Source organism: Hetaerina americana, unplaced genomic scaffold (genome assembly GCF_022747635.1).
Source record: "Hetaerina americana unplaced genomic scaffold, ioHetAmer1.1.p SCAF_3, whole genome shotgun sequence".
NCBI lineage: Eukaryota > Metazoa > Arthropoda > Insecta > Odonata > Calopterygidae > Hetaerina > Hetaerina americana.
This window is the reverse complement of record NW_027286874.1, coordinates 67,265,224-67,292,677: the sequence shown is the minus strand read 5'-3', so window position 1 is coordinate 67,292,677 and position 27,454 is coordinate 67,265,224. Positions and strand designations below refer to the sequence as shown.

Here is a 27,454-nt window from a genome sequence, read left to right as displayed (position 1 = left end):
TTTTGTTGCCTTCCTCAATTGTGCTCTTAAAGTGATACCACACTACTACTCAAATGGCTGTCCCATAGGGATCAGATACCCGAGTGAACTATCTTTCATCTGGACCCTACCCTTGAGTCTATCTTGCCTGGATGACCCTACCAGGAGAAATTATCATTGCTCTTGCCAATACAGCTCTAGGAGTCATCAGAATGCACATTGCGTTTTACTTTATCAAGGTTGTAGTCCATGGAGAATTGCAGTCATGAGATATGATTATAGTGTTACATACAAAATTCCCATGTTTTGGGCAGTTGCTTTACGCATACAGGAACATTTAGTATTGCAGTGATCTCATTTCAGTATCTAAACAAATTTTCATGTATTGATCCAAGTTTATTTACAAATCATAGGGCGAGACAAAAAATTCTTTGAATCAAATCAAAACTAGTTGGACTGCCAAGACAAGATTTATCGTTCATTATTTACAGCTTTACTCTTCTGATGTACTATCGGACAACTTAACTGGTAACAAATCACCCCAATGGCTAGCACGAGCACAGTGGTAAGTAAACCTGGAAAGAGAAATTCACATAAAACATTAGTTCACATTTTCCAATTCATATGCCTAAAAGCAAGTGATAAAATAGTCCAAATAAAACAGACTGTGGGGACATCTTAGTTTCACATGTTTAATTTTCATCCAACTTGACTGATTGATCATATATAACTGACAGTTCAACACTACTTAATGGCAATATACAATGCAAATCAAGTAATCCAAAATTCAGGCAAACATACTTTCCATGTTTTGAAGAAGTGAAGATAATTTCTTCAATTTGCCCATTGGAGCAGCACAATCTGCAGATGGTATGCTTTGACCTTGTCAGAACGGGTTGCACTAGCCTTGGCCAATCTAAGCTGTCCTCAGATCTTACCCCTATGAAAGAAATCTTGACATGTGAATATGGGTCAATTGTTTTCATTTTAATTTACATTCTGTACATGCATTCCAGGATAATGATAACAAATATTTTAATGAAAAATATATATTGAGAAAAATACCCTTTTTCAGCACTACATAGGAGTATAATGCTGTCCTAGACTCTTCTCTACCTTCCAGTGGAATCGTTAAATATTTGACTGGAAAACTGCATGGTTTTTTGGTTTTAATCTTAGGACAGGGAAGGTCATGCGGACACTGAAAAATGATGCATAAGATTTGAGAATAGGAGAATTTACACGTTGCCTTAAAATGAATGAATGTCTTAACAATCTAGTACACTACTAATTAATCAATAAAAACTATGAGAATAGCAAAAACAGCTACTTCAATGTCATCCGCTGATGTGCCCTGAAAAGTGAGAATTTATTGTATAACTAGACCTTCATTACCTTTAGCTAAATACTTGTTTAATACAAGCATAATGAGAAATTTCAGACTGCTGAATTACCCATGCAATTTAAAATTCAATCTAAATTCATTCATTTTATCTCAATATCTAAATATGAATTTCATCGATTTTTCATACTGATGACCTTTAATGATGAAAGCAAGTTTATGGTAGAAAAGGCTTAGATTTTGCAAGCCTGGGCACCATCCATATTTCACTCAGGTCTAATGTTCATTTGCACAAATGGTGAAGGAATTTGGTGGTCTACCAGGGTTGCTCACAAGTTACAGAGACAGGTAATATTTAGAGATCTTCCTAAAAACAGCTGCTGACTAATGTCCAGGGTACCTCTATCATAGAGGGCTGATAAAAATATTCTTGAGACATTTTTATTCCATTAATTTTAGCAAATTTAAACTGGTATCAGGATTTCAGTTGAATGTTGATACATAGTTGCAGTTGTCATTAGTACACTTAAATACAGAGATTATCAATGAACAAGCCTGAAAATTGTTGCCTCAATGCAGGGATTGAATCATCACTATCCCAATGCTAGCTACACTAGCTTGGAAAATAATTCGGTAATTAAAAGCTTGCACACATTCACAATAAGGAGAAAACTGTTATCAGGGCCCTGATTTCCCTCAGAATCTTGGAAAATTTCTGTGCTAACAGATATGAGGCCTGTAAGGTGCATGATAATGACCAAAAGCAGTCATGTAATGCCATTCATCCCTCTATTTAAACCATAAAGAAGCTTTTGTAAAAAATGTTCAAACAGTAAGTGTGCTATCCTAAAAATCCATATAATATGAACACTGTAAATTGTGGACCCAATGCAAAATATTGAGGTTTATTTGCATTTCCATGGTATTTTCAAACTATTGTTTCTGCTGATTTTTCTCTAACACATCATCATCTAAATGACCTCATGCTGAACAGTACAGTTTGACCACCTTGTAGAATGTTAGCAGTTAAAGAGAGGGATTATACTTTTAACTACATTGCCAAATGAAGTGCTCGAATTATAAATTTCATGGGCTCATTTTCCATAAAATCTAAGTATTAGTCAAATCTTAAAATGTCAAACTTACAGGGGCAACAACATGAGCTGCAACATTTGCAATATTCTTTGAACTACTGCCAAACTCCAAAATGAAATCACGAGCTTCATTCAGCACCTTGAATAAAAGAAACAACTTCATTATAATTTGGATTTTTAAGGAGGTATTTGAATTATTAACCCAAATAAGATCCGTGTGAATTTATTTCATATTAACATGAAAATGTAGACAAAATATACTACATGCATTGACTAATAATTTCCCATTATTGCATTTCATGGGAAACGTTTTGGATAAGGTTCAGGGAATGACTAGGCTGATTTTTAAATAAATGGACCACCAAAAATTAGCAACATTTGGCCATATATCTATGCTCAGATTTTATACCAAATGCAATACATGAGTATGCTCATTGTTATTCCATTATGGGTCGTGATAGTCAAGGGGTAGAGCGTTGGACTACTGACTGGAGGGCCCAGGTTCAATCACTGGGCCAGCCTCCCAGGGCACCATCAGCTCAACCCAAGCTATGTGATTTTTCGAGTACCAGATCTTCCTGGGAAACCATAACCGGCACAGGGAAAGGAACTGGCCCCCCTACCCTGAAGTGTGAATTTCACATGCCACCAGGCTTAGTACTGGGTGAACTCTACTATCACCTACCAAACCGACCTTCGGTATTGGCATTGGATTTGGCAGGCATAAAAAACCATAAACACAGTAATCACTGTGTTTATGGTTATTCCATTATGTGTCCATTATATTTTCTGGGATAACTTATTAAGGTACTTTCCCATTGCTATCCCCAATTGTGCTTTTAAAATGAAAACAACACTGACATGTGGCCAGATGGGTCACATGTCCTTGCAGCAGCCTCACTGAGGAACAGCTGTGTGGACTTCCTCTCTTCTGGCTCCTACCCTTTGACCTATCTGGCTTGGGTGACCCTACTAGGAGTAACAACTGCGAGCACAGCTCCAGGAGTCACCAGAATGCACAAGCCCTTACATCACATCAGTAGTAATCCATGGGAAGGCCATTAAGGGTATTGAAATCAAATAAGGCCATGGAGATTGGTAACATTCCCAAGGAGATTTCATGCAAGGAAGAGCTTTTATGGACTGATTCATAGCATTCATGAGGGAGGAATTTAGGCAGAAGATTTTGTTAGGTCAGTGTTAGTTCCCATCCCAGTATGCAAAGGTAGCCCACATGTGAGGACTATAGAACAATAAGTTTGATTTCACATGCAGTTAAAGTGGCACTTAGGATCATTAATAGAAGGATGAAAAAATAAATTTTTAAATGAATTACTTAAAATACTGAAATGGGATGTCTGACTAAAAGCTATGGAAGTTTAACTACGCAGACTTGAAATCACTTAAAGTCCAACAGTTCTAATACATATGAGTCTAATCTGAAGGATTATCTGGTAGATACAGACAGCACTTAATATGAACTGAGTGTTTGAAGAAGTATTTCAGAATGATGGTAAAACTACAAATACAGCTAGAGAAGGCACAGGGAAGTCAATATAACTAGTGACTGCACTATAATGAAATATGATTCCAATTTATTTGAGTTAACAAAATTGCAAAAGGACATCATTAAAAAGGGTTTAAAATGAGTAACAACAGGTGAAAAAAGAGTGGGCATTATGGACCAAAGTCTTATTCCATGAAGATTAAGTACATAAGACTAATTCATTAGTTATTTTTACTGGCTGAAGTTACATGAATTTTGCCAAATATTTGTAACCTATACAGACCTCTTTGGGTATGTTTCTTTTTTAAAGAATAGGAAATTAATTTTCACAGTAAATTCGGGACTCCCAAGTGGATAAATTGATTTTGTTGCACATGGTGACTAGTGAAAACAAATGGAGAAATTCATTACAATCATGAACAAGACTTGAATTCATAGAACCAGCAGGCACTGAATGACTGGATCTTGTCCATGCATATTTAATTTACATTAATTCTTACCTTATAACCAGCTAATGTGCCATCTTCAATTAAAACTAAATAGCCGCTGGTTTTGTTCCATAAGTTCATAATTGTTTGTAGCCTATTTTGTGATGTAGGAAGGTCCACAAGAGAAAAGGCACTGACAACTAGGTCATATTTTAACTGGAAAAGATAAATTACTTGTGAAAGTCTTAATATCTGCAATAGTAAATGGATCACCATAGGTCACTAAAATAAATGACTAGATAAAAGATAAGAACCTTACAGTTTGGGCAGATGGCAGAAACTGCCGAAAAAAATATCCAGGAGAAGGAAGTTCATTGTTTATGTTTCCATCTCGAAGAATTAAATCTGCCAGATCATTCATATGACTAGATTTATCTACACAAAAATATTCTATGACTTTATCCCATGAGTTTCTAACAGCCCTAAAAAGTAAAATGGAACACAAAAGCATTATTTTCCCCATTCCTGATTTTTAGGATTCAATTTCAGAGGTTTTTGTCATCAAGGGTGTCAGTTCACTATCTTTTGCACTTTTCCCACAAATGCATATATCTTTTCATTATCTACCCAATTTTTTATTCCCAATGTGCATTTTGATGTTTTTGAATTTCATATTTTCCCATAATCACTGAAAAAACTTTCCCTCTCTTAGTCGTAATGATTGGTTGAAGACGTTTTATTATTATCAATAATGATGATTTAGATCTTCCCCAAAGAAAACACTTTTAATTTTTAACCATACACTTGATTCATTAATAAAATATGAAATAATTATTGGATGAAATGATTTTTCTTTCAATTTTATTATGTAAAAGGAAAATGTTTTTATCTCACAGTTAGAGGAAAAAATAACTACAGGTCTTCTGAATTCAGGTATTCTGAATCAAATTAACTCAAGCTCAATGACAGTTAACTAATTAAATGTGAGGGAAGAAACTTACAAATATACTTCCTCACCATATCACTGTTCCTACTCCTGAGCCAAAATCAAGTAATGTTTTAGGAGAGAAAGTGGGGTCCTTTATTTTCAATTCATTAAAAACTTTCATGAGAACGGCATAATTTGATGCACTTCTTGCAAGTAGATATACTTTGGATTTATATTCATCATAATCAATACTTTTCCAACAGTATATTCTTTGGCCAATTAAACTTTTCAATTTTGCTGCTCTCACTTCCATCAAATGACTTCTTTCTTCCTCACCCAATAAATTTTCATCAATTCCATCTGCAATGAAATAATTAAAGGTTTCAATGAGTTCATGAGAAAAGATAACTTTTTCAGTCAGTTGAAAAAAAGGCAAATTTAGCTATTTGCATTAAAAATCTTTTTTTATTACTAACCTTCTGATCGTATTTGTTTTTCCAACTCGGATACACGTGCTTTCATTTCCAATGATTCAATTGGTGCATGGCGAGAATGCAAATATTGCCTTAACATTTTAGCATCTTTTACCAGAGTTTTGATCGGCTGATCTAGAGAACATAAAAAATTATAATAATTGAACAAAAAGGAATGATAAAAATAGTAGAATAATGAATGTGCATGATGGAAATCAAACAAGCTCCTGGAATGGTAAAGGTTTACACCCCATTTTAACTAATCAAACCGCTGTGTTCAACCCGAAGTTTGGTTTGACATATATGAATAGCTCACCTCATATCAACTGTAAGCCCTACCCTGCGCGAAACCCATACATTAAAGGAGGAATAGATTAGCTCATTTTTCCTGAGCAACCTGCCTTTTCCCAGGAAGATGTAGATCCCAAAATAAATCCAGACCCTCCAGACCATAGCCAAACTCTCAACCCACTATATCTCAGGCTACCATGCCCCTCCTTATCATTCCAGGGAATTCGTTTATGTAAAGAAAGAGAACTTTAGAAATACAAAGACTTTAAAGCCTGGAAACCTTTATTCTATACTAAGATTTTCCCATCATCATCAGTGCCATGCACCATGGCTCTATGCATAAAATACAAAATCCATATACTCCATAAATACTCTAAAAACAACTTTTCAATGCCCAAAGATCAAAGTCTTTGGAGATTACAAGCATGCAATCACATTATCAAATGTGTATACAACATTTTTCAAGCATAATAAAATATAAAAAATATACCTAGTATTAAGGAAAAAGTTCCTTCGCAGAGTGGTACCAGAGGCCTCTGACATACTTGTTCTGTGATGATTTATGTGTGCTACAGGAATAGATATCACTCTAATAATAACTTAAAATTATTAAATAAAACAGTTTCTGGCGTGATTTGGTGGAAAATTTTCATATTGAAATTGAAAAATAAACAACTAGGCTTTTCCACATAAAAATTTTCATTTATGACCTAGGTCTCGTCATTTCATGGCATAAAATTTTCAGGTAAACCTGAAAATTTCATTCATGGCATAACATTTTCAGGTAAACCTGAAAATTTCATTTCATGGCATAAAATTTTCAGGTAAACCTGAAAATTTTCTACCATGTTAATATAAAACCAATATAAAATGTTATATAAAATATTTGTAAAGGCTATGTATATGCAAATAGTGTTTTATTTTGAAAAGAATTTCTTACTCTCCAATTCTTAGCATTGATTTAGATCTGAAAGATCTACAATGACTGCCATTTATTAGACAATTGACAGCATACTTAACTCATTGAATGCGTACCACAAAACTCATGGAACGTTTTTTGATTTGTCAAAGGATTTTGATCATGCTAACCCAGATAGACTTCTAATTAAACCAAATAGAATAGTAATTAGAGGCATCCCTTTAAATTGGATGAAATCTTATCTCCAAGATCAAACTAAGAAGGTAATACTCTCAGTAGATGGGTTAAGACTTTCATCCTAAGTATGCCATGTTTCCAAAGGCATACCTCAAGCTTTAATCCTGGGGCCACTCATTTTTCTGGTATACGTTCATGACCTACCTAACTACTTATAGGGTTATGAAGCAATAGTACCAGTTTTGTATGCTGATGACACTAATGTAATATTATCAACAAACAGTCATTCCAGCCTTGTGGAAATCTCAAGGTCTGTTACAATTTCAATAAACAAGTGGCGTACTGATAACTATCTAAACTTGAATGTATGTTCAATGGTGTACTTTTCACGCAATAAGTCTGGTGGTAAAAATTAATGACCAATCAATTGAGCAAGAGATGGAATGTAAATTTTTCGGTATTTCCTTCCATGTAAATATTCTTGTGATACACATGTAAAAGCCCCAGAGCACAAGCTAGGTTCCACTTGCTATTTATTATTAATACATCTGCACGAGACTTCAAGTAAAACAGAACTTAATATATATTATAGGGAAATCTATTCAAATATAACCTATAGTATAATAATTTGGAGCTCAGCTGCCATTTCTCGAGCCATATTTATAATGCAAAAGAAAGCCATCAGAATAATCACTGGGAACATCATAATCCTTCATTGAGGCCAATATTCCAGGAATTAAATCAACTATTACTTCCATGTATATGTATATTTTGATTTTAATTCTGTATTTAAAAAACAACAGCAGCAACTATTCCCTTAACTCCGAATATTATCATCATTACACCAGAGAAAGACACAACATCCATTATGGCATAATTAGAACTAAAGCATTAATTTGAACAATAGGAAATGGGCATCAGATTACATAACAAATTAACAAAAAGTATAAAGGAAACTAATGGAACTACCACTTTCATACATATATAAATAACAGTTCTACTCTGTAGATGAATATCTCAATATTCCTGATCATTTAGCCCCTACTCCCTACTTTTAGTTGATAGCAATGTTCTTAGTCTAGTTTACATTACTGCTCTTCGATTTTCATGGATATTGTTGACTATGTTACTTTTAATGTGTGTGCGAGCTATATTTAATGTCACTGTTGGGGATATATTTTGTATCCTAATTGAGCATGTATGCACTGTACTCCATTACTTTGACATGCCTTATATTATGTACATACACCAGCCACCATGTATTTTTGTAAGATGATCTTTGGCCAAAAAAATGTATTTTTATTTCATGGAAACCAAATCATTATTTAAGAGCCATATGCTTTAAAATATGGCTAATATATAAGTTATGAATCATAAGACTTAACAAAATTGGATTACCTCAAAGGAGAATTATAATTGTGAGATTAAGTTATCTGTAGCCTTCTGTAACCATAGCATATACACCAAATGATTTGATAAAATGAGAAAATTTAATCTTAAAGTTTGAATTCAATTGCAGGTTGTATTCACATCAAGGCAAGCTGACACTTCTGGCAGCAAGTAGAAGACAGTTGTACATGCATATAATTACTTTGCAACCCAACTTAAGATAAAATTTTCCAGTGAAGATGCAAAAGGACACCACCATCAACAAAATGCGAGGATATTAGATGATTAAAATTACTCCAAAATATGTGTTTTGCGCCTTTCCTTAACAATAACTAATTTTTCCACGATATACCTGTCGAATATTTAAGTAAAATGATGGCTTACCTAAGTTGGGAAACATTCTGGATCTGAGATCATTATCATTGCAACGGGTTAACAATTAGAAACTAAAAAACTGAGCTCGTCTCAGGAGGAGAAGAAAGTTGTTTTTCAATATATGGGGGATAGTTTCGACAAATTATGTGAAACAACTTAGAGGGCGAATTAAGTCAATTTATCACCTTCGAAGTAATGAAACAAAAATTTGAAGATTATTGCTCGAACAGGCGCTTTACTCACCTTTTAATACACTACTTATTGTATTTATGAGTTTCTTCGGCAATGCTACAGAGGGGAATTTAAAAATGCCTGGATGATGCTTTGGGTTGATATCTTCTTTCACTCTCTCGTCCAAAACTGCCTTAACTTTCGTTTCTGACGCAAACTAAAATAAACATTAGGTGATAGAGGAGGGTCATGAGTCAGTTTCATTGGTACATAACTGTCTCGTTAGTTTTTTCATTGAGATCTATGGAAGCATGCAAGGCAATTACTTAAATTAATTACGCACGCAAAATGTCAAGCGGTCACAAAGTACTTGTTCAGTGCATCTAAATAGGTCATACCTTTTTCAGGATTTCCAAATAAATAACTTGTTTCACTTTTACATTCTTTCGGTGACATAATAGTATTCTTCTCAGGGTACCCATTTTTCTGTGACTTTTTTGAATCGTTGCGCTTGCTGCTTTCGGTCTAAAAAAACAAGCATTTTCACTAGCGCAATGTTCAAATCGTTTAAATTTTGTTTGGGTACATTTATGAACTCCTGAAACGGTTGAAACTTTTCCTTCATTTTCCGACAGAAGTTCGGGTAGCGTTGTTTATTGGATTGGCAATCAATATCGAGTGAAAATATTTGAACATGAATATCGTGACGTGCATTGCCCCTGTAAATATTGCTGTCATCAAGTATTGTGAGTTTTCAGTAATGATTTCCGGGTATTTAAATTTGTTTAAATTGTGTATGAAAATTCACTTTATCATTTGATTTTTATTTTGAAACCATTTACGCAGGGGGAAAGCGAAATGAAGATCTCATACTGCCGCTGAATGATTCTATAAGTGCTACACTTAGTATGGACCAGGTAATAGAAACTCCACGAAAGAATACATAATGAATTACCTACCAAATTCAAAGAATTAACATTGAAGTTTAACACTGAATATTGAAGGATGATATGTATAATGTTATCCACCGATATATTCGTAGTTTACGTGGATGTTAGTAAAATGCTAATTATATATATTGTTTACATTGCCAAGTTGGCAGTTTTCGTGTTAGGGGAATTACTGCAGTGTGATTTAAAGGATGGCTGTCGATGTTAGCATGCCACATTAATGGAGATATTGAAAGTATTGCCTGCAATGGCGAGCCTGTTCGTTTTTTTATGGAAAGAGGAGAAATATCCTAAATTATTTTTGGTTTTGTCAGAATTTGCATAAGGAATTCAAAATGGAGCTGGGCTCGGCTCCCTACGTAAATATTCGTATCCTTATTTCCACTACTGTAAATAGCTATGTAAATGAAATGATGACCTCGAAATGGTAGCAGGTAAATTAACGGTAGAGTTGCAACTTCAGCTAAATACCTCCATTGCGTTGCTGGATTGTATTGCACGAGATATATTTTAACTATACAGTATTTACGGAACGTCATGCACATTTGCCTATCAATACAAGATATTTTTGTCGCTGAATCTTTGAAAATTCTTTATTTACTCTTGAAGCAAGTTTTATTGCTGTCGTTTGTATAATCATATAGGAATGGAATTTATTGAAAATGTTTTAAAAATTTTTTTTGCCAGATAAGACTTTAATTCCAATGTCAATGAGAAATGGAAAGTTTATTGGGAGTATTTCATGAGAAAATATTCAGAAGTCTCCTCTTTTCCATATTTTGGAGATTTTAATTCTGTGCTTGATTGGTGAGCCCTGAAAAGTTTTTGATAAAGGTATATAAATCAAGAAACCATATTATTGGCAACCTTTTTCTGGTGATAGGTGTAGAGCAAATACATGCATGGGCCTCCTTTTTATTGAAGCTAATAATTACCTGAACCAATCTGGCTCTTTTTTCTCTCCTTGACTCGGTTCTTAAAAAAAACCTGCAATTGATAACTTAATTCTGTGAAGGCTGAGCCTGTAACATCAATCCTCTCTGGCAGGATACTAACACAACAGCGCCCACTACAGTGGTGCGAATCAAACCTGAAACGTTTAAGATGTAAAGAATGTTGGATTTACAACTCATAACTCTTGGGCTCCCTTCATCTTTGAACTCTAGTTGTATTCTCCTTTTGATCACAGCGGTTAGAATTATTCCAGACCTCTGTCACCCTTGGCGCACATCTGGAATAATTTTGCTTAATTATGGCCCTTGCGACTGACGTAGATCCTGATTGTGCTTTTTACTTGCCATCATGAGCTTTGACAGCTGTATTGTCTGCATGTATTGCCTGAGCTAAACTATAAGTGAGCAGTGAATATCAGGCACTGCTAGTGCTAGCTTATGTCCAGGTAGGCTAATTTGGCTGGCCATTTTGAGTAATTCAATAATTCAATGTCTAATATTTAATTAGGTAAAATTTGCAGTGAGAGGTTAAAATAGTGCATATGCATGGAGAATTTGTAGTTAATTGCAATTAATTAAAACGAGTTAATGAGGAACTATGAAACAGGACTTATACAACAATTTGAATAAAATGAAAATATTAAGTAAATATGGTGATAGTCAATACATTTAATCACAGAGCTTAGAATAAAGTAAATTCGATCTAGTTGCATTCTGTTAATAGTAGAAAGATGTGTAAATTGAATTATCTACCAATACAGAACTAGGATCAGAAGTTCGGTCATTTACGGAATCCCTTTTATCTACTTCCAGTACCCCTCATGATATAATTTCCGTTAGTATATGCCTTATGTCATTTGTTCAATGTAATTTGAATTATGGTGTTGAGTTATGGGGTCATTCCCCACACGTTAAACAAATTTTTCTACTACAAAAGAGAGCTATTCGCTCTCTTGCTAATATACCACCACATGATTCCGGCAAACCTTTTTCATTAGGTATGGAATCATGACTATATTTAGTTTATTTATCTTTAAGGCTCTGATTCATGTGAAAGTAAATCTAGAAACTTACCAATTAAGATCTAACATCCATAACTACCATACAAGAGGTAAATCAAATCTTAATACTACTTATTGTAGATTGCCATCAACTTAAAACACATTTCATAATATGAACATACGACTGTATAACTATCTGCCTACTCAGTTGAAATGAGACGGTATCCAGAGCTTCAAGAATAGGGTATATACCTGGTTACTTGCTTACCCACTTTACTCATTGGATGAATTCTTTTGTGATAATCTTCTTCGCATTTAAGAACTTATTTTTATATGTTAAATAATATTGATATTGACAACATTTAATATGGTTGTACCATTTTTCAAAATGAATAAAGTATTATTATTTTTATGAGTTAAAGTGATGCTTTTAGTATCATCTGCCCATGAGCATATATTTCAGAGAGCTCCAGGAAATAGATAACATACAAATACAGTTTGCCTACGTCAAAAGTGCTAATTTTAAGAAGGAATTCTTCAAATGAGTAATCCTATCACCTAGTCAATTTTGGCTAGGTTGATTATCTCTCATTCAGGTAATGTGATAGTATCTCAGTCAACTCAAAGTTAGTCAAGTGGAATGGTTGCTACATTGCCATTTTAGATTAAAATATACATTTAATGTGGGCCATTTAAGCAGTTCTAAAACAGGAGCACTTTTAATGTGTGTTCTAAGTATAATATGCTTTTCTTTATAATGCAGGTAAAATGTTTCCATCATGTGGAGTTTGATATTTGAACATTGCAAACTTTTACATGTTTCAGATGCGGGCCACTACTACAGTAATGGCAAGTCCAGATTTTGCTGAAGACAAGATTTGGCTGAATGGAAAGTAAGCTTAAATTTCTCCATTAAAACTAATTTAATTTTGCTCCACTTAAATTTATCCTAAACTGAGAGAAATTAAGGTTTTTTTTCTGGGGAATTAGTAAAAGTAATATAATTAATAGATACATACAAGTGCACTTTCTATATATGGAGTTCATAACTTTGCACTGATGGTTTATGTGTCATTCATGGGTTGGTGGCTGTTGTTGAGGAATCACTACATTTTCTCGACATCATTTTTATGTGGAAGAAGTCTCTCATGTGTGCCTCTATGTGTAGATTTTCTACAGCATAATTTAGAATGTTGGAGGTAAAACCGTTAATGATAGTGCAACATTCTAAAAGTGAAGTTCCAGGTTATGATTTGGGTACATCCTGAAAAGTTAAGATTTCTAACCAGCCTGGAAAAAAAATTTTATGGTTCATGACATTTGAAATGCAGTTTCACCATGGTGAGTTTAAGGGGAGAGTTTCAGGTTGGCACCCAAACAACTATGGGCATAGATCAGAAATTGTACGATGGAATTTGACTGTGGTAAGGACATTTGCCCCATGGGCTCTGGAGAGATAGTATGACTAAAAAATTGCGCTGTGTCCAGTAATTGCCAAAATACTATCATTTACTAGCCATGAGGAATAAGGAATCTTCAAGGAGAAATTTGCTGATGATTTGTGTTTACTATCAAGTTGGCTTGCATGCTGGAACACTTAGTTTGGAATTTTTGAAAAACGAAACCAGAGACAGTTTGTAGTGTGCTCTTAGTTAGGCTTTGAAGTACTTAGTAATGCCATAATCCTCACTGAAGTGATTTCTTTTCCCTGTCACCGATGGTTTCCCAGAAAATTTCGCATCCTAAAAATCACTCTCCAGCTTTTCAAATACGTCCATTTTGCATCCTTTTCCAAAATAGTGTAGGATTTCGGGGGTGAAGTCACTTGTGTGTCCCTCCTCTAGCAGATGGTTCGAAAAGTGGGAGTGGGATGGCTTCCTGTGAAGGAAAATTCTCCTGTGTTTCGTCACTCTCGTTTGGAAGGATCTCCCAATCTTCCCCACATCCCCTCGTACATTCCGGCTCTCAGCATCACAATCATTATATTTCAGCTTGTTCAATCCTCTTTTTTCGAATCTTATCAGTCCTATCTTTTGTTCCGTTAAAAATAAATCTTAGATTTTTTATACATATTGTAGTAGGCAACCCTAAGTTGTTCTTTTGGAAAGACTTTTCCTATTTTTAGGGAAATCTCTCAGTTGAGCAGTAATTTGCACCACTTTTGGGATGTATCCATCTCTTCAGTAGGGTGGTAAAGGAGTGAACTGTTTTTTTCCTCAATTTTTTCTAGCATTGAGTCTATAAACCTGCTGTTGTATCCATTTAAAAAAAAATCCATGTTATGGTATTAAGTTTGCAGATGTAATTGTCTCTAGAGAGTGGTATATTGAGAAGCCAGTTCAACATAATATGAAATGTGAACATTTTCTGTGAAAATTGATGGCAGGAGTTAAGTATGATGTGATCTGTAGCAGTATCTTTGCAGAATATTGAAATTTAAAAACCTATAGTTCATTTTAAAATCAGCCCTATGAAGCGGATTACTATGGTTAAGCAAGGGCCCACTGTATGCTTTTTCAAAGTTGTTTTATGTTGCCATATTGGAGTTTAGTCCATGTATAACATATTCTAGAATGTTTAACCTTATTTTTGTTGCGATTTAAAATTTTGTCATGGGAAACTTCAAGGTATTGAGGTATAAAAACTGAGGTACTCTGTCATTTATTTTTTCTTGTTCCTTTTAGCTTTGCAGCTATTTTTTTTTTAAGGTAATCTACCGGTTAAGATAGGTTTTTGGATGGACACAACTACCAAACAAATATTTTATTACTCCTACAAAACACAAAATCCATCATCCTACCCTATAGCAGGTCCCTCTTCATCTCTGAGTACTTTCTTCCTCCCTTCATCCCGTCCAACATCCCTATCCTGTTCCTTCCCTTTCCTCTTTTGCCCAACATTCTTCCCTCTATCACAGTCTTCAACATCCCACTGCCGGTCAGCACCCCCTTCATCCACTTTTCCTGCCTCCATAGGATTGCTCCCAACAAACCCCTCTCTTCGCCCACCATACCAAGTACTTCCTCGTTTGTTTTCTTTTCTGTCCATTTCACCTTCTCCATTTTTCTCCACACCCACATTTCAAAAGCCTCCAATCTACGTCTATCCTCCTGCTTCAATGACCACGTTTCCGCACCGTACATAGCTACGCTCCATATCAAAGTTTTTACGAGTCTTTTCTTAACATCCTTACTCAAAGTCCCTGTCATCAACTCCCTCCTCCTTGTGAAGGCCTCTTTGCCTAGCGCAATTCTTCTCCTTACGTCCCTACTACTTTGACCGTGTTGGTCCAAAACACTACCGAGATACGTAAACTGTTCTACCTGCTCTAGTTTTTGCCCTCCTACTTTAATGTTAAGCTTAGCCTTTTTCTTTCTAGAACATCGCATAACCTTTGTTTTATTAATATTGATTCTCATCCCATACCTGTCACACTGAATTTCCAATTCACTCAGCAATGCTTGCAGCCCCTTGGCTGACTGACAAACTAAAGCTTGGTCATCAGCAAACCTAACTGATTTTATGAATTCCCCGCCCACTTTCATTCCTACCTCCAGTTCTTCCCATGCCTCTTTAATCATTTCCTCTGCATACAGGTTGAACAGCAATGGTGATAATGGGCAACCCTGCCTTACACCTCTTCCTAAGACTTCCCAACCGGACTCCCCGTTCCCCACTCGCACCTGAGCAGTCTGAGACATGTACAGGTTGCGGATTAGCCTCCTTTCCCTCCAATCTATTCCTATTTTCTGCAGAATACTCATTAGTTTTTCCCAATTCACTCTATCAAACGCTTTTTCGAAATCTACGAAACAGGCAAATACCTCCTGGTTGTGTTCTATATTCCTCTCGATTAATAATCTCATTACTGCAATGGCATCACGTGTACCTCTCCCCTTCCTGGACCCAAACTGATCATCCCCTAAGTAATCATTTGCCCTACTCTCTATCCTTTTGTTTATGATCCTGAGAACAACTTTAGGTGCGTAGGATATCAAACTTATCTTCCTGTAGTCCTCACATGATGTAGCCTTTACCTTTTTCGGAATAGTAACTAAAACTGATCTCACAAAGTCTTCCGGCCAGATTCCCTCCTCATAAATACTACGGATCAGCCCATATAGCCTCTTCCTCCCACATTTTCCTAAGCATTTTAAAAGTTCCACGGGAATGTTATCTACCCCCATGGCCTTATTTTGTTTCATCTCCCTTAATGCCCTTTCTATCTCATTGTCTAGTATGCCTGGACCTAAGTTGTCCTCCTCTACGTCATTTTCTTTTTCAATGTTTAACTTTGTTGGTCTGAGTTCTTTACCATACAGCTCTTCTATATACTCCTTCCATCTCTCTTGGATCTTTCCTGCGTCAACTATTACCTTACCCGCCATATCTCTAACTGTTAGCATAGCTCTTCCTTTCTTACTTCCCGATAACGATTTAACTTTGCTGTACAGCGCACCAATTTCACCCTTCCTCTTCAGACTTTCCATATCCTCGCACTGCGTCTTCCACCATGCTTCTTTTGCTTTATTTGTTGCCCGCCTCAATTTATTGTTCAATTCTTTGTACTTCATTTTGCCTAATTCTGTATTTATATTCTTCCATTTTCGCCGTTCATCCATCTTTGTAATCATCTCATCCGTGATCCATGGTTTCCTAGTCCTTTTAGCGTTAACGGTTCCAATAGTGTCTTTTGCGGCTTTAGACAACCCTTTCTTGATCATTTCCCATTTTTCTTCGATAGTACTAAGCCCTTTACCATCCTCCATGATTTTCTCTACCACCTGTTTGTATTCCTTCCTTTTCAACCCATTTAATGCTTCTACATTCCATTTTCTAACTCGCCGCCCCTGCCTTATCTTTTTGAAACGTACGCTACATTTCATAACAACTAAATTGTGGTCTGAGTCCGCATCCGCTCCCGGGAAGCTGTGGGAATTTATCACACTGTTCCTAAACCTGTGTCTAACCAGGATATAATCTAGCTGATATCTTCCTGAGTCACCTGGCATTTTCCATGTATACCTGTGTCTTTTGTGGTGTCTAAACCAAGTGTTGGTGATGACTAGCCCCTGTCTCCTGCAGAACTCAACTACTTTCTCCCCGCAGTCATTCCTCGTGCCTAAACCGTAGTCCCCGACCTCGTCACCATCTCTTCCTTCGCCTACCGTCGCATTCCAATCCCCCATCACTATGAAATGTTTCCCTGCAGGAACACATGCGATTATGTCCTCTAACTGATCGTACATCCTATCGACCTCTTCTTCCTTATGGTTGCTCGGTGGCATGTATACCTGAATAATAACTAAGTTCATCGCTTCTGCTTTTATCTCTACTAGTAGTATTCTATCTGTTACCTGCTCTATGTTGACTACGCTTCTTCCTACCTCTTCATTTAATACTATGGCAAGCCCTCATTGGCTCTCGTCCCCACCGCTGTATATTATTCTATACTTATCACTCCAGTAATCCCCGCTATCTTTCCATCTCACCTCGCATAGACCTAAAATATCTATATTTCCCCTTTCCATCTCTCGCTTAACATTCTCCAATTTCCCTGTCCTCATCATTGTCCTAACATTCCACGTTCCTATTCTAACTAATGTGGTCTTCTTCTCCTGCGTCTTCTGCCCTGCTGCTGCTGGTTTTCCCTTGCAAGGGTTTCGTTGGATGACGACTGCGGAAGCCTTGCCTCCCCCGCTGCCGGGCACGACATACGGCCGATTGGGCCGAGCCCCGTAGTTGCCAGGACTCCAAATATCTGTATAGTCCATCATATTTTTCTTGGGAATGATAATTGAGGTGGTTTCCCGTTGCCTTCCTCAATAGTGTTTTTAACGTGACACCATCACTTACTGGCCGCCCCACTGGGGTCAGATGCCATTGCAGCCGCCTCACTGAGGAACAGACGCTGCGTGGACTACCTTTCATCTGGCTCCTAACCTGCGACCTATCTGGCATGGGTGACCCTACCAGGAGCAATTTTTATTGCTCCCGCCAGCACAGCTCTAGGGGTCATCGGAACGCACAAGCCCTTCCACCACGTCAAGGTTGTAGTCCGGGGAGGGTTTGCAGCTATATGAGCTTTTAAATGAGGCAGTATCAGAGTAGAGAAAGTAAACCTGAAAAATATTATTTTGGTTGGGTTAAATTAAGGATCTTTTCATCTAAGTTAAATTGAATGTTACAGCCTAAATAAATTAATTTTAATATGTTAAATCAGAAGTAACTTTTTAGTTAATTGTAGACTGAATTTAACAAAATGATTTTTACTCCCATGATTACTCATGTGAACAATTGTGTCAATTTGCAAAATCAAACAATGGATCGTCATTGATGATGAACAGTTGCATTTCTGTGAATATGGCAAAGGTGCCATGTTCAAGTCCTTGTTCTCTCTCCCTCCTTTTTCCTCACATTGGTATTGACCCAAAATAATTGTTATGAGGATTCCCTTTCAACTGAGGAGTTCATGTCTATTTTTTGTAATGAAATAAATGCATCATGTCCAAAATTTATAGGAAAATAAATTATTTAGTGTAATGAGTTTCTAAAAAATTGACTTTTTAACTTAACATATGACTGTTTAATGTATTACCATCCAAGTCTGCGCACTAATTCATGTGAATTTTGATTATTTTGAAATGGTCAAAATTTCAACCAAGCACCAGCTCATGGCCTTATGTGGTGGTACTTAGCTTGAGGAACATGAGGAAACCCTAGTCTCTTAGACATTTAAACTGGGCATTCAGTCATGAGCTGAAGACATTTTTAAGGGCCAGCTGGGCTCCATCGAATTAAACATATGAAATAATTTTACTCTGTACCATAAGGAAGTGATTGAGGCATCCTTTCCTTGAAAATTAAATCAAAGAGAATACTTCTGGTATTTTTCCATGCAAAAAAGATATTTCTCATCAGGCCACCTTTCCAAAATTACATTTTAGGGAAATGTTCTGATTTCCATACAGTCAGCTGTAAAACTGACCTTTGAACTCAGCTTTGGTCAAATGATGTTCAAGAATTCCCTCCCATAGACTTTCTGTATATATTTTATGTGGTAACAATATGTATTTATTTCGTTTTACATAATTGTACATATGTTGCATACCACTTTAGATTATTGCAATTAATCAATATTAATTGACTATCTTTTCAGACAGGAAGCATTTTCTACAAACATCAGGCTAATTAATTGTGTTAGAGAAAGTGAGTCACTCAACTGTGATTGCATATTAGTATATATTTGGTATTTGTTTCCCTACTGTCTTATAATGAATTTTCATTGCAGTAAAGAAAAGAGCAAAAAGTAATGGAGGAGATGGGGAAAATAAAATCTTAGATTGGCACATTCACATATGCTCTGAGAATAATTTTCCAACTGCTGCAGGGCTGGCATCCTCTGCAGCTGGTTATGCTTGTTTGGGTGAGTTTCTCAGAAATGTTAACTTGCTTATGACTTTATTGCTATTCCTGTAATCTGTTCTGGGCATGAGAAGGGCATTAGTCCCAAGCCTACCAACTTATCATATCAAGAGGTACTACTGATTTCGATATCGAACTTTAACTAATTGCCATATATATGCAGTGTGCAAATCACCGAATTTTAAATGTAAATTACTCAAAATATTTGTAAATTTTTTCTCCAGTATTCTCAATTAATTAATGCTAATTTATCATAAGATAGGGACTTGAAATTCTGATTTGGCCATGATCTTTTACATTTTCATCCACCAGTGTATGCTTTGGCACAATTGTATGGAGTAAAAGGTGACATATCTAACTTGGCACGTCAAGGATCTGGAAGTGCATGCCGAAGTGTTTATGGAGGTTTTGTTCAGTGGCATCGTGGAATCGAAGGTGATACTGAAGAAACTAGAGGTTCTGTGGCTGAGCAGCTTGTGAATGAATTTCATTGGCCTGAACTTAGGATAGTAATTTTAGTTGTAAGTTAACATGAACCCAGCCTAAATTAATTATTCCTTGGACATTGCATGCCTTTCACTTGTGCTATTGTTTCTTGCCTTTGAAAGAGCTTGCAAATATCTTCCTTTATCATGTATGAAAATCTTTTTCTCGAAACTCTTCTGGATGGAATTTTTTTTCTTGTCCCTGTAGTGAAATATCACAGAAAAGCACTTGGGTTAATTTTGTGTTTTTGCTGTGCTCAAATAGCTACTAATTAATGATCAATCAATTATGTGTAGTCATTGGATTTCAAACCAAACCAAATCTGGAAACCTATTCCAAGCCACCCAGTTCTGCAAACTCAGATGATGAATCCTTTGCTTTGAATCCAAACTAGTTTAAAAATCTGTCCTGCATTCTTGAAATATGGGTATCTCAGTGTATGATGCCCACAGCTTAAATGTGTATTCTAGGGGTCACCGTCAGTTAATTAGGTAGTTCAAATGAGCATGGTACAGTTTACATCTGGTTGCCAAGAAAATGCTCTGCAATCGCTAAGTGTATGTTGTGTTTGATGAAGTAGGTATGAGTTTATTAGAATGAGATTGTATGTGGCTGATGCAGGAAGGAAACACTTGGTTGCACCCATCACATGATGAGGATTGTTTGCCATTGATCAGAGATCCCACGCCTGACATTATTATTATTGAGATTACTAGAAAGAGCATCACAGTGTCTTTCTTTATTTACATCTCAATAAGATGATTGCGCAATCAGCAAATAAATTGATGTTGCTGGTTACTAGTTGCATTTAATGTCAATGATGTGAATTAGAGAAAGGAGGAGACTGATATAGCTTCCCTGACAGAAGCCAAAGGCTAATTTCACGACATTTGAACTGTGACCCAATTAATTATTACTTTTAGTTTTTGCACCCCAATAGATAGTTGATAACATTACCCTTTTGTCATTAATTCCTCTTAATGAAGTTGAGAATGTATTGGTTTCACAGACTTATATAAATTGGCTATCTTGTGGTGAAGTACTCATGTGATTATTTGTGTTTTAAGCTGAACCACAAGTTTCACTTACAGCTCATGATCACATTTGTTATGAAATGAAAGTTTCATTTGATTGAGCAACAGATGAAGTTTGGTTATTCAGATATGCTAGCATTTTAGACTGATACTGAATTTTCATGGTGTGAGCTTATATTTTTAAGGAAAGCATCTGAAAATATTTGAAGCGAATAATAAAATTCAAGCCCTCAAGTGAAAAATAGAATTTTAAACATCTTTCTCGAAGCATGAGCTTGATATATTCTGAATACACTCTAAAAATGCTGTTCTTATGAGATCAGTGAGGTAGTTGATTAATATGACTTGTCAATGCTGCATCATAAAATCATTCAACGTGTTGTTTTTGTGCCATGTAAAAATGTGTATAAATATCCCAAATTAATTGGAAAAGGTTCCTCCTTCCATAAACTTCATGGATATAGCAAGCATTGCTCTAAGCACAAGATGAATGAAGATTACCTTAGCACAAATACGATGATCTCGAATTTGTCTTGTTTGGCAATTATGAAACCCACATTCAAATAAGGTCACTTGTACCAGCAAGACCATTTTCATCAAAACAGTCCTTAAGTTATCGCTTATGATGTGATATGAAGTTTGTCTTTGAGTGGATATTTGTTGAAAAGTTTGAATAGATGTTTATGTTGGACTAGCCAATATATATAACATTAATAATTACTCTGGAAACCTGAATTGAAATGTATGACTGCTTTTTTAGGTGAATGATGTGAAGAAGAAGACAAGCAGTTCCATAGGAATGAAGAGAAGTATGGATACAAGTGAGCTACTCAAATACCGGGTGCAAATATGTGTTCCACGTAGGGTGGAGGCTATGAAGAAGGTAAAAGACTTAAATTTAATCAGCTCTTGATCAAATAAAACAGTATACTAGTGTTCATTTAGTAAATATAGTTACTGGGAATGAACAACTGGAATGAATCAATGTGTATTAACTGGTTCCTTTATTTTAATTACCTATGCTGGCTTCCTCTCTTTTCCCTCCCTTTGGGCCCCTTCTTCCATCCCTATGTCTCGGCATTTGAAATTCACAGTAAGTGCAATTATGCATGCATCATCATGGAACATTAAGGATATTGTATCTTTTTAGATACTGAGTAGCCCTAATGTTTTATTATAGCTTAATGAATATATTCATTAGGTTATGTAATCTAGTCCACTTTTTGTTGAAATACTGCCTGTAGTTACATATTTAATGAGTACGTCATCTGCTTATATTTTAAATTACACATATGAAGTCTCACAACCATCCCTAGTGGATCTCAATGCATGCTGAATATCCTCTCTCTAAGATGCACAATGTATACCCTGCAGAGGTTGCACAGCTGTCATTTCTGATCACATTCTCTCTCCGTCTAATAGATGTTGTTCACCGTACAGATTTCTTCTTAAAGTGTCAGATTGAATGTCTGAATTAACTCATTCACAGGCCATATTAGTGGTCTTTTCAATTGATGGGTAATGAGTGAAATGGCAGACATGTATTGTCTAAATTCCACCATAAATATATGCCTTTCAAGTTGAATATAATGAGGTTGTACAATTTAATTACAACGTTTTTGGTTTATGAATCTGAAATAGTTCAATAACTGATGCCCTGGTCTATCGATGCAACATCAAGTGCTAAACATAACTCTTCATTAACTTTCAGAGTACACAAATATGTGGAGTATCATGTCTTCATCTCATCACTGAATGGTTACACCCATTTGACCAGTCACTTGTCATGATTGCTGTGTGTGTCATAACCCAAATCTGCTCAAACCACTGCAATCATTTTAATGCAGGTCCTCAAAGGGCAAAAATTACCCACTGAAAATAAGCTTAATGCAACAAATAATGTAACTGTGTAACCTAATTTTACATAACATTTTGACAAGGGGCTTGGTGGCAGAAGGGACTATTGCAGTTTTAATCTTACTGCTGAATGGACAATCACTAAAAAATTCACTGACGTAGTAATTACAATAATTTTTTCTTGAATGAAATGGCAATCTCACTGCTGGCTGTGAGGACAAGTATCGCATAAAGACTGGACATATGGGTCAGACATACTGGTAGAAGACATGTATTTTATGTGAGAAATAAATGAAATTCTCTAAGTGGCACAACAGATTTTAATCTCACATCATGTAAGGTTGATATCATGTGACTGGTGCTACTTGTGAGTGTTCCATTCCTTTGATAGGAGCATATGTTGTCGTTTTTCGTAATTAGTTTTATGGGGCTTATTTTTTGATGGCCACCATCCATTCTTCCTCAAAAAGTGTTAACATTTCCTTATACCATTACCAATTTGTACAAAAGGTATTATTCTCTAAATCACTATAGATCTTTCAAAAAGTTCACTTGGATACCCATGCAAATCAATGTATTTACATTAGAAGTGCTGCCACCTTTCTCATATTAAAGAAACTGCAGTTGATACATTGACAGTAACTTTTAGGAGTTATCTCCTAATGTGCATTACAATAATTTAAAATTAGTGCAATCATTTATGTTGACTTGAATTAAAATTCGAATTTTTGTCAAGACAGATTTTTACTCTTTGAAATTGTTGCATTGTACCTTTCTTATTTCTTTAGTGTAATTATATTGCTCATTGGAACAATGCCGATATTTTCACTATCAAAAAACAATTTCAAGTGCTCAAGCAGAATTGTAAAAAGAAGTACTAATAATACTTTATTATTCACAATATTGCATGCCATAGCTTAGAATTTGATGTAGAAGAAATAGACCAGGATACCTGTACATAAATTTGAGCTTTGCATGTAGAATCATACAATGTATTTATCAATATTGAGTCTTGTTCATAGAATAACCTTAAAATTTCATTTTGAATATCAGAGATCTTTTAAACCAGGGCGGCAATTTCATTTATGATTTTCTTCAACTACAAACCTGGATCCATAGGGGATTAATCAATAAATGACATTGCGGTTAGCACTTGGCTTTTATTTTGATAGAAAGTTAAGGTCATAAAATAAGCACGTGTGCATATTATTTGCTCTCCTATCAGTATCAATGCTAGATTGGCATCTAAGCTTTGCCTTTAATGACTTAATATTTGGCATTACCTGTAGAATGGACATTTGTAATTTTTTCCTTTGGCAGGCAATTGCAGAGAAGGACTTCGAAACCTTTGGTGAGATAACCATAAAAGACAGTAACCAGTTCCATGCAGTCTGCCTTGATACCTATCCTCCCGTTGTTTACATGAATGAAGTATCAAACAGCATCATAGAGCTGGTTCACTCATACAACTCATTCCATGGAAAAATGAAGGTAAGTCCTTGGATATCATCCTGCTGTTAGTCACAACTTTCTACTCATAAGCTTAAATTATTAAAAATTTACAGGTTGCATACACATTTGATGCTGGGCCAAATGCATGTTTATTTTTGATGGAAGAAAATTTGAATGAAATGATTTCATTAATAAACTATGCATTTCCATTCTCCCATGGAGATAGTTATTTTAGAGGATTGCCACTTATATCTGGACCTGCTCCACAGGTGAGTTGCAATGAAATATATTACTTACCGATGAAATCATTATCACCACAAGAAAACTACAAAAATTTGGCATTATAGTGCGATTCCTAGCTAAATGAATCATTGGCTATCTGTATTGGTATTTACAGCACATTTGTTCATCAATAAACATTAAACCCCACTCAAGAGACCTCCTGAAATACATTATACATACTAAGTTAGGACCAGGACCAAGGCAGCTTGGGGAACAAGATGACCATCTTTTAAACAGTGCAGGGGAACCTGTCTGAATGTAAAATTGTTTTAAAACTGACACCATCTAAGTGTGTGGCTTTTTTGCCGGGCTTAAAAATTATGAAAGGTGGTGGGTTTTAAGAATAGGCATTGAGTTAATTAATATTTGCCTTATATTCTTATGCATATAAACCAACTATCTTTTAACTTGAAGATATTATGCTGAATCTTCTGAGTTAAAGTGGAGGTAGTGACATGAGATTACTCGGGTGTATTTCAAGGTAACTAAAAATTCCTACATGGGAAATAAAATCCTAGCTGGAGTATGTTTTGCATTTTTATATAATACTAAATGGATTTTTTAATGATGGCCCAAAAATGTGGCGTAGTTGGGTCTGTAACGGGTATATGCCTAGAAATAAAATACCACTTTAACAATTTAAAGGTTTATTATTTTACATACAATAAGACCAAGTTAACACTTGCGTGGAATACATTCAACTACGATACTTATGACCACCATACTTCTTAGACAGCCTCTGAAATAAAAATAAGTGAAGTTAATTCAACGTCTCTAACAAAAATATAAATTGAATGCATTAATAACATAAATCAGACATTGGTTTTATCAACTTCAGCAGTGTTATATAAGTTATGGCGCTATTGCAAAAGTGCATGCCAAAACGGGCGAAACAATTCCACCACTATAATGATAATTTATTTGAGGCTTATTAAAATACACAAAAATTATCTCAGGTTAAGATCAATTACATGATAAACTAAAAATGTATTAGTTTCCAGTAAACACACGTGAAACATTTAACTCACATTAAATTGTTCGAAATCCACACTAAGACTTCACAATCGTGCAGTTTTACACAAAAATTTTACCTTTGACACGGTGAACAGGGCGATGGAATACTTATACCTGACAACGCTCCAAACGTGAACAAAATTTGTCTGAAATTAAACTTCGCTGCTAGGTCAACTATTAGACAGTGCAAGGGCATGAAATTGGTAGCGAATACCAACATGAAGAACGTGGGAAATAAAATTCTAAGATTTTACACTATATTCAAAGAAACAACGTGCAAACGACTGCAATAATTTCTTTCAAATGCAACAGCACTGAAAATGACTGCGCTGTAACAATATCGTTATTACTACCTATTTTAGGTGCAGTTTGAGCCCCGAGAAACCCGAGACTCGAATACCATGAATGGAATATGAATTAAATTTGATAATTCATATCACTTGGAGGGCTGTAAACGAAAAGAATTATTTATTCCCCAGCCATTGAAGTTATTTCATTACCTGCTTCAGGGATCAATGACCAGCAGGTTCAGAATGACGTCAAATTTTATGCAGACACGGACACGGGCTTGGATCCTTTTGTGAGAGTACATACATTAGTACAAACGCACTGAACAGTTAAGGCAAATTTCATTTTAGTATATTATTAATGGCATGCAAACTCGGCTAGAGGCTCACTGTCAGGCTTTCCGTCTTTCCATTCCGTGAACTTAATGGTCGATTCTTCACGTTTAGCAGCTTCGGCCCTGAATTCAGGTTTCAAAGCCTGCCGAACAAGTCTAGCAGCTATACTGGAGTACCTGATGTAGCTTTAGATATAGAGGAAAGTACGTGGTAAAAATTAGTTAGATATACGGTTAATACACTCACTATTATGAAGAGTTTCGTACTTGAGACCGGCCTGCCTCCAGTTCGACATTTTAATGTTCTATTGAATACCGATTCACCACCAGAATTACTTCTCCATCAGATGTTACAGCGGGGAGGAAGAAACTACGTTAATGAAAAACAGTATACATAAACTAAGATCATAATATAGTATCACTATTTTAATATGAATCCAAAATAAATAAAAATTATTTATATGCCCATTTATTAAGAGTATCAAAGGAATATATAAGGTATTTAACATATGATACCAAGCATATATTGACTAATTAATAGGATTCTATCCTATGCACTGCTGCCATCTTTTGCCCTGGTTAGCATACGTTTGGCGCCTTCCTCAACCGATCATTCGGGCTGTGAATACAAATAAGCTTGTAATTTTTTATAACAATGGCAGTCACATTGCCTTTACGAAACAAAGAGGCATAGTTAAGATAAGTTCAAGTGAAATTCGACGGGAAGTTATATATATTTTGATCAAATGACGACTCGACTTGTGCATCGCTGTAAAATACTAAGCGGTGGCTTACTAGAAGTTGAATTGTCTCTCGCAAATTCAAGTTCTCCTATATTAGCACATACAAAGGGTATAATGTCTGAAGGGAAATTATGCTTTATTAGAGGCATATTATACTTGATCAAAAGGTAATGTTGCAGCTTTATATACAGTTAATTCTTAAAAAAAACTAAGCATGTAAATTCTGTCTATGCTCTACATATTTAATGCAATGGGTGCTTGCTATAATTTGATTAAATGCAACATTTTTGCTTTCCGTTTTCCAGGTGACTGCAAATTTATTAACGGATACTTAAAACACTGACAATCACTTCATGAGGATCAAGAGTAAATCTATTAAAATCCATGCCATGGCTGGTCCCGAATAAAAGACCCTAAGGACTATCGATATTTCGACGCCAAGGTAAATAAATATATATTATTGATGCTATATATTTTTTACAAATGTATTTTTAGTAGTTGGAATTCATTCGAACTAGATAGAAATTCTATCGAAATTTTTCGAAAACTTCAAAGATGGGGT

The 27,454-nt window shown here is 35.6% G+C and overlaps 3 protein-coding genes across 4 annotated transcripts; 1 reads left to right on the top strand and 2 right to left on the bottom strand.

Moving 5' to 3' along the window:
- Positions 1-337: 337 nt before the first annotated feature.
- On the bottom strand, positions 338-9,582 carry LOC139690377 (ribosome assembly protein METTL17, mitochondrial). The gene is made up of 10 exons (XM_071587807.1): positions 9,472-9,582; positions 9,146-9,290; positions 5,755-5,886; positions 5,368-5,638; positions 4,670-4,832; positions 4,423-4,566; positions 2,468-2,554; positions 1,045-1,180; positions 781-919; positions 338-554 (listed from the first exon to the last, which is right to left on the bottom strand). Exons 1-10 carry the CDS (start codon positions 9,553-9,555, stop codon positions 473-475), a joined length of 1,383 nt encoding a protein of 460 aa, XP_071443908.1. The 5' UTR covers positions 9,556-9,582; the 3' UTR covers positions 338-472.
- Positions 9,583-9,610: 28 nt separating this feature from the next.
- Mvd (mevalonate diphosphate decarboxylase) lies at positions 9,611-25,138 on the top strand. The gene is made up of 10 exons (XM_071587808.1): positions 9,611-9,819; positions 9,920-9,990; positions 12,803-12,870; positions 19,137-19,186; positions 19,269-19,403; positions 19,715-19,923; positions 21,683-21,805; positions 24,100-24,270; positions 24,345-24,500; positions 24,629-25,138. The coding sequence occupies exons 1-10, from the start codon at positions 9,768-9,770 to the stop codon at positions 24,767-24,769; spliced, it is 1,176 nt and encodes a 391-aa protein (XP_071443909.1). The 5' UTR covers positions 9,611-9,767; the 3' UTR covers positions 24,770-25,138.
- Positions 25,139-25,143: 5 nt separating this feature from the next.
- LOC139690379 (protein stunted-like) lies at positions 25,144-26,541 on the bottom strand. 2 transcript variants are annotated; one of them, XM_071587809.1, is made up of 4 exons: positions 26,417-26,541; positions 26,205-26,335; positions 26,028-26,102; positions 25,144-25,252 (listed from the first exon to the last, which is right to left on the bottom strand). In XM_071587809.1, the coding sequence occupies exons 1-3, from the start codon at positions 26,443-26,445 to the stop codon at positions 26,074-26,076; spliced, it is 189 nt and encodes a 62-aa protein (XP_071443910.1). In that variant the 5' UTR covers positions 26,446-26,541; the 3' UTR covers positions 25,144-25,252; positions 26,028-26,073. The 2 variants fall into 2 exon arrangements, with proteins under 2 accessions (XP_071443910.1, XP_071443911.1); XM_071587810.1 differs by lacking the exon at positions 26,028-26,102.
- Between the last annotated feature and the right edge of the window lie 913 nt (positions 26,542-27,454).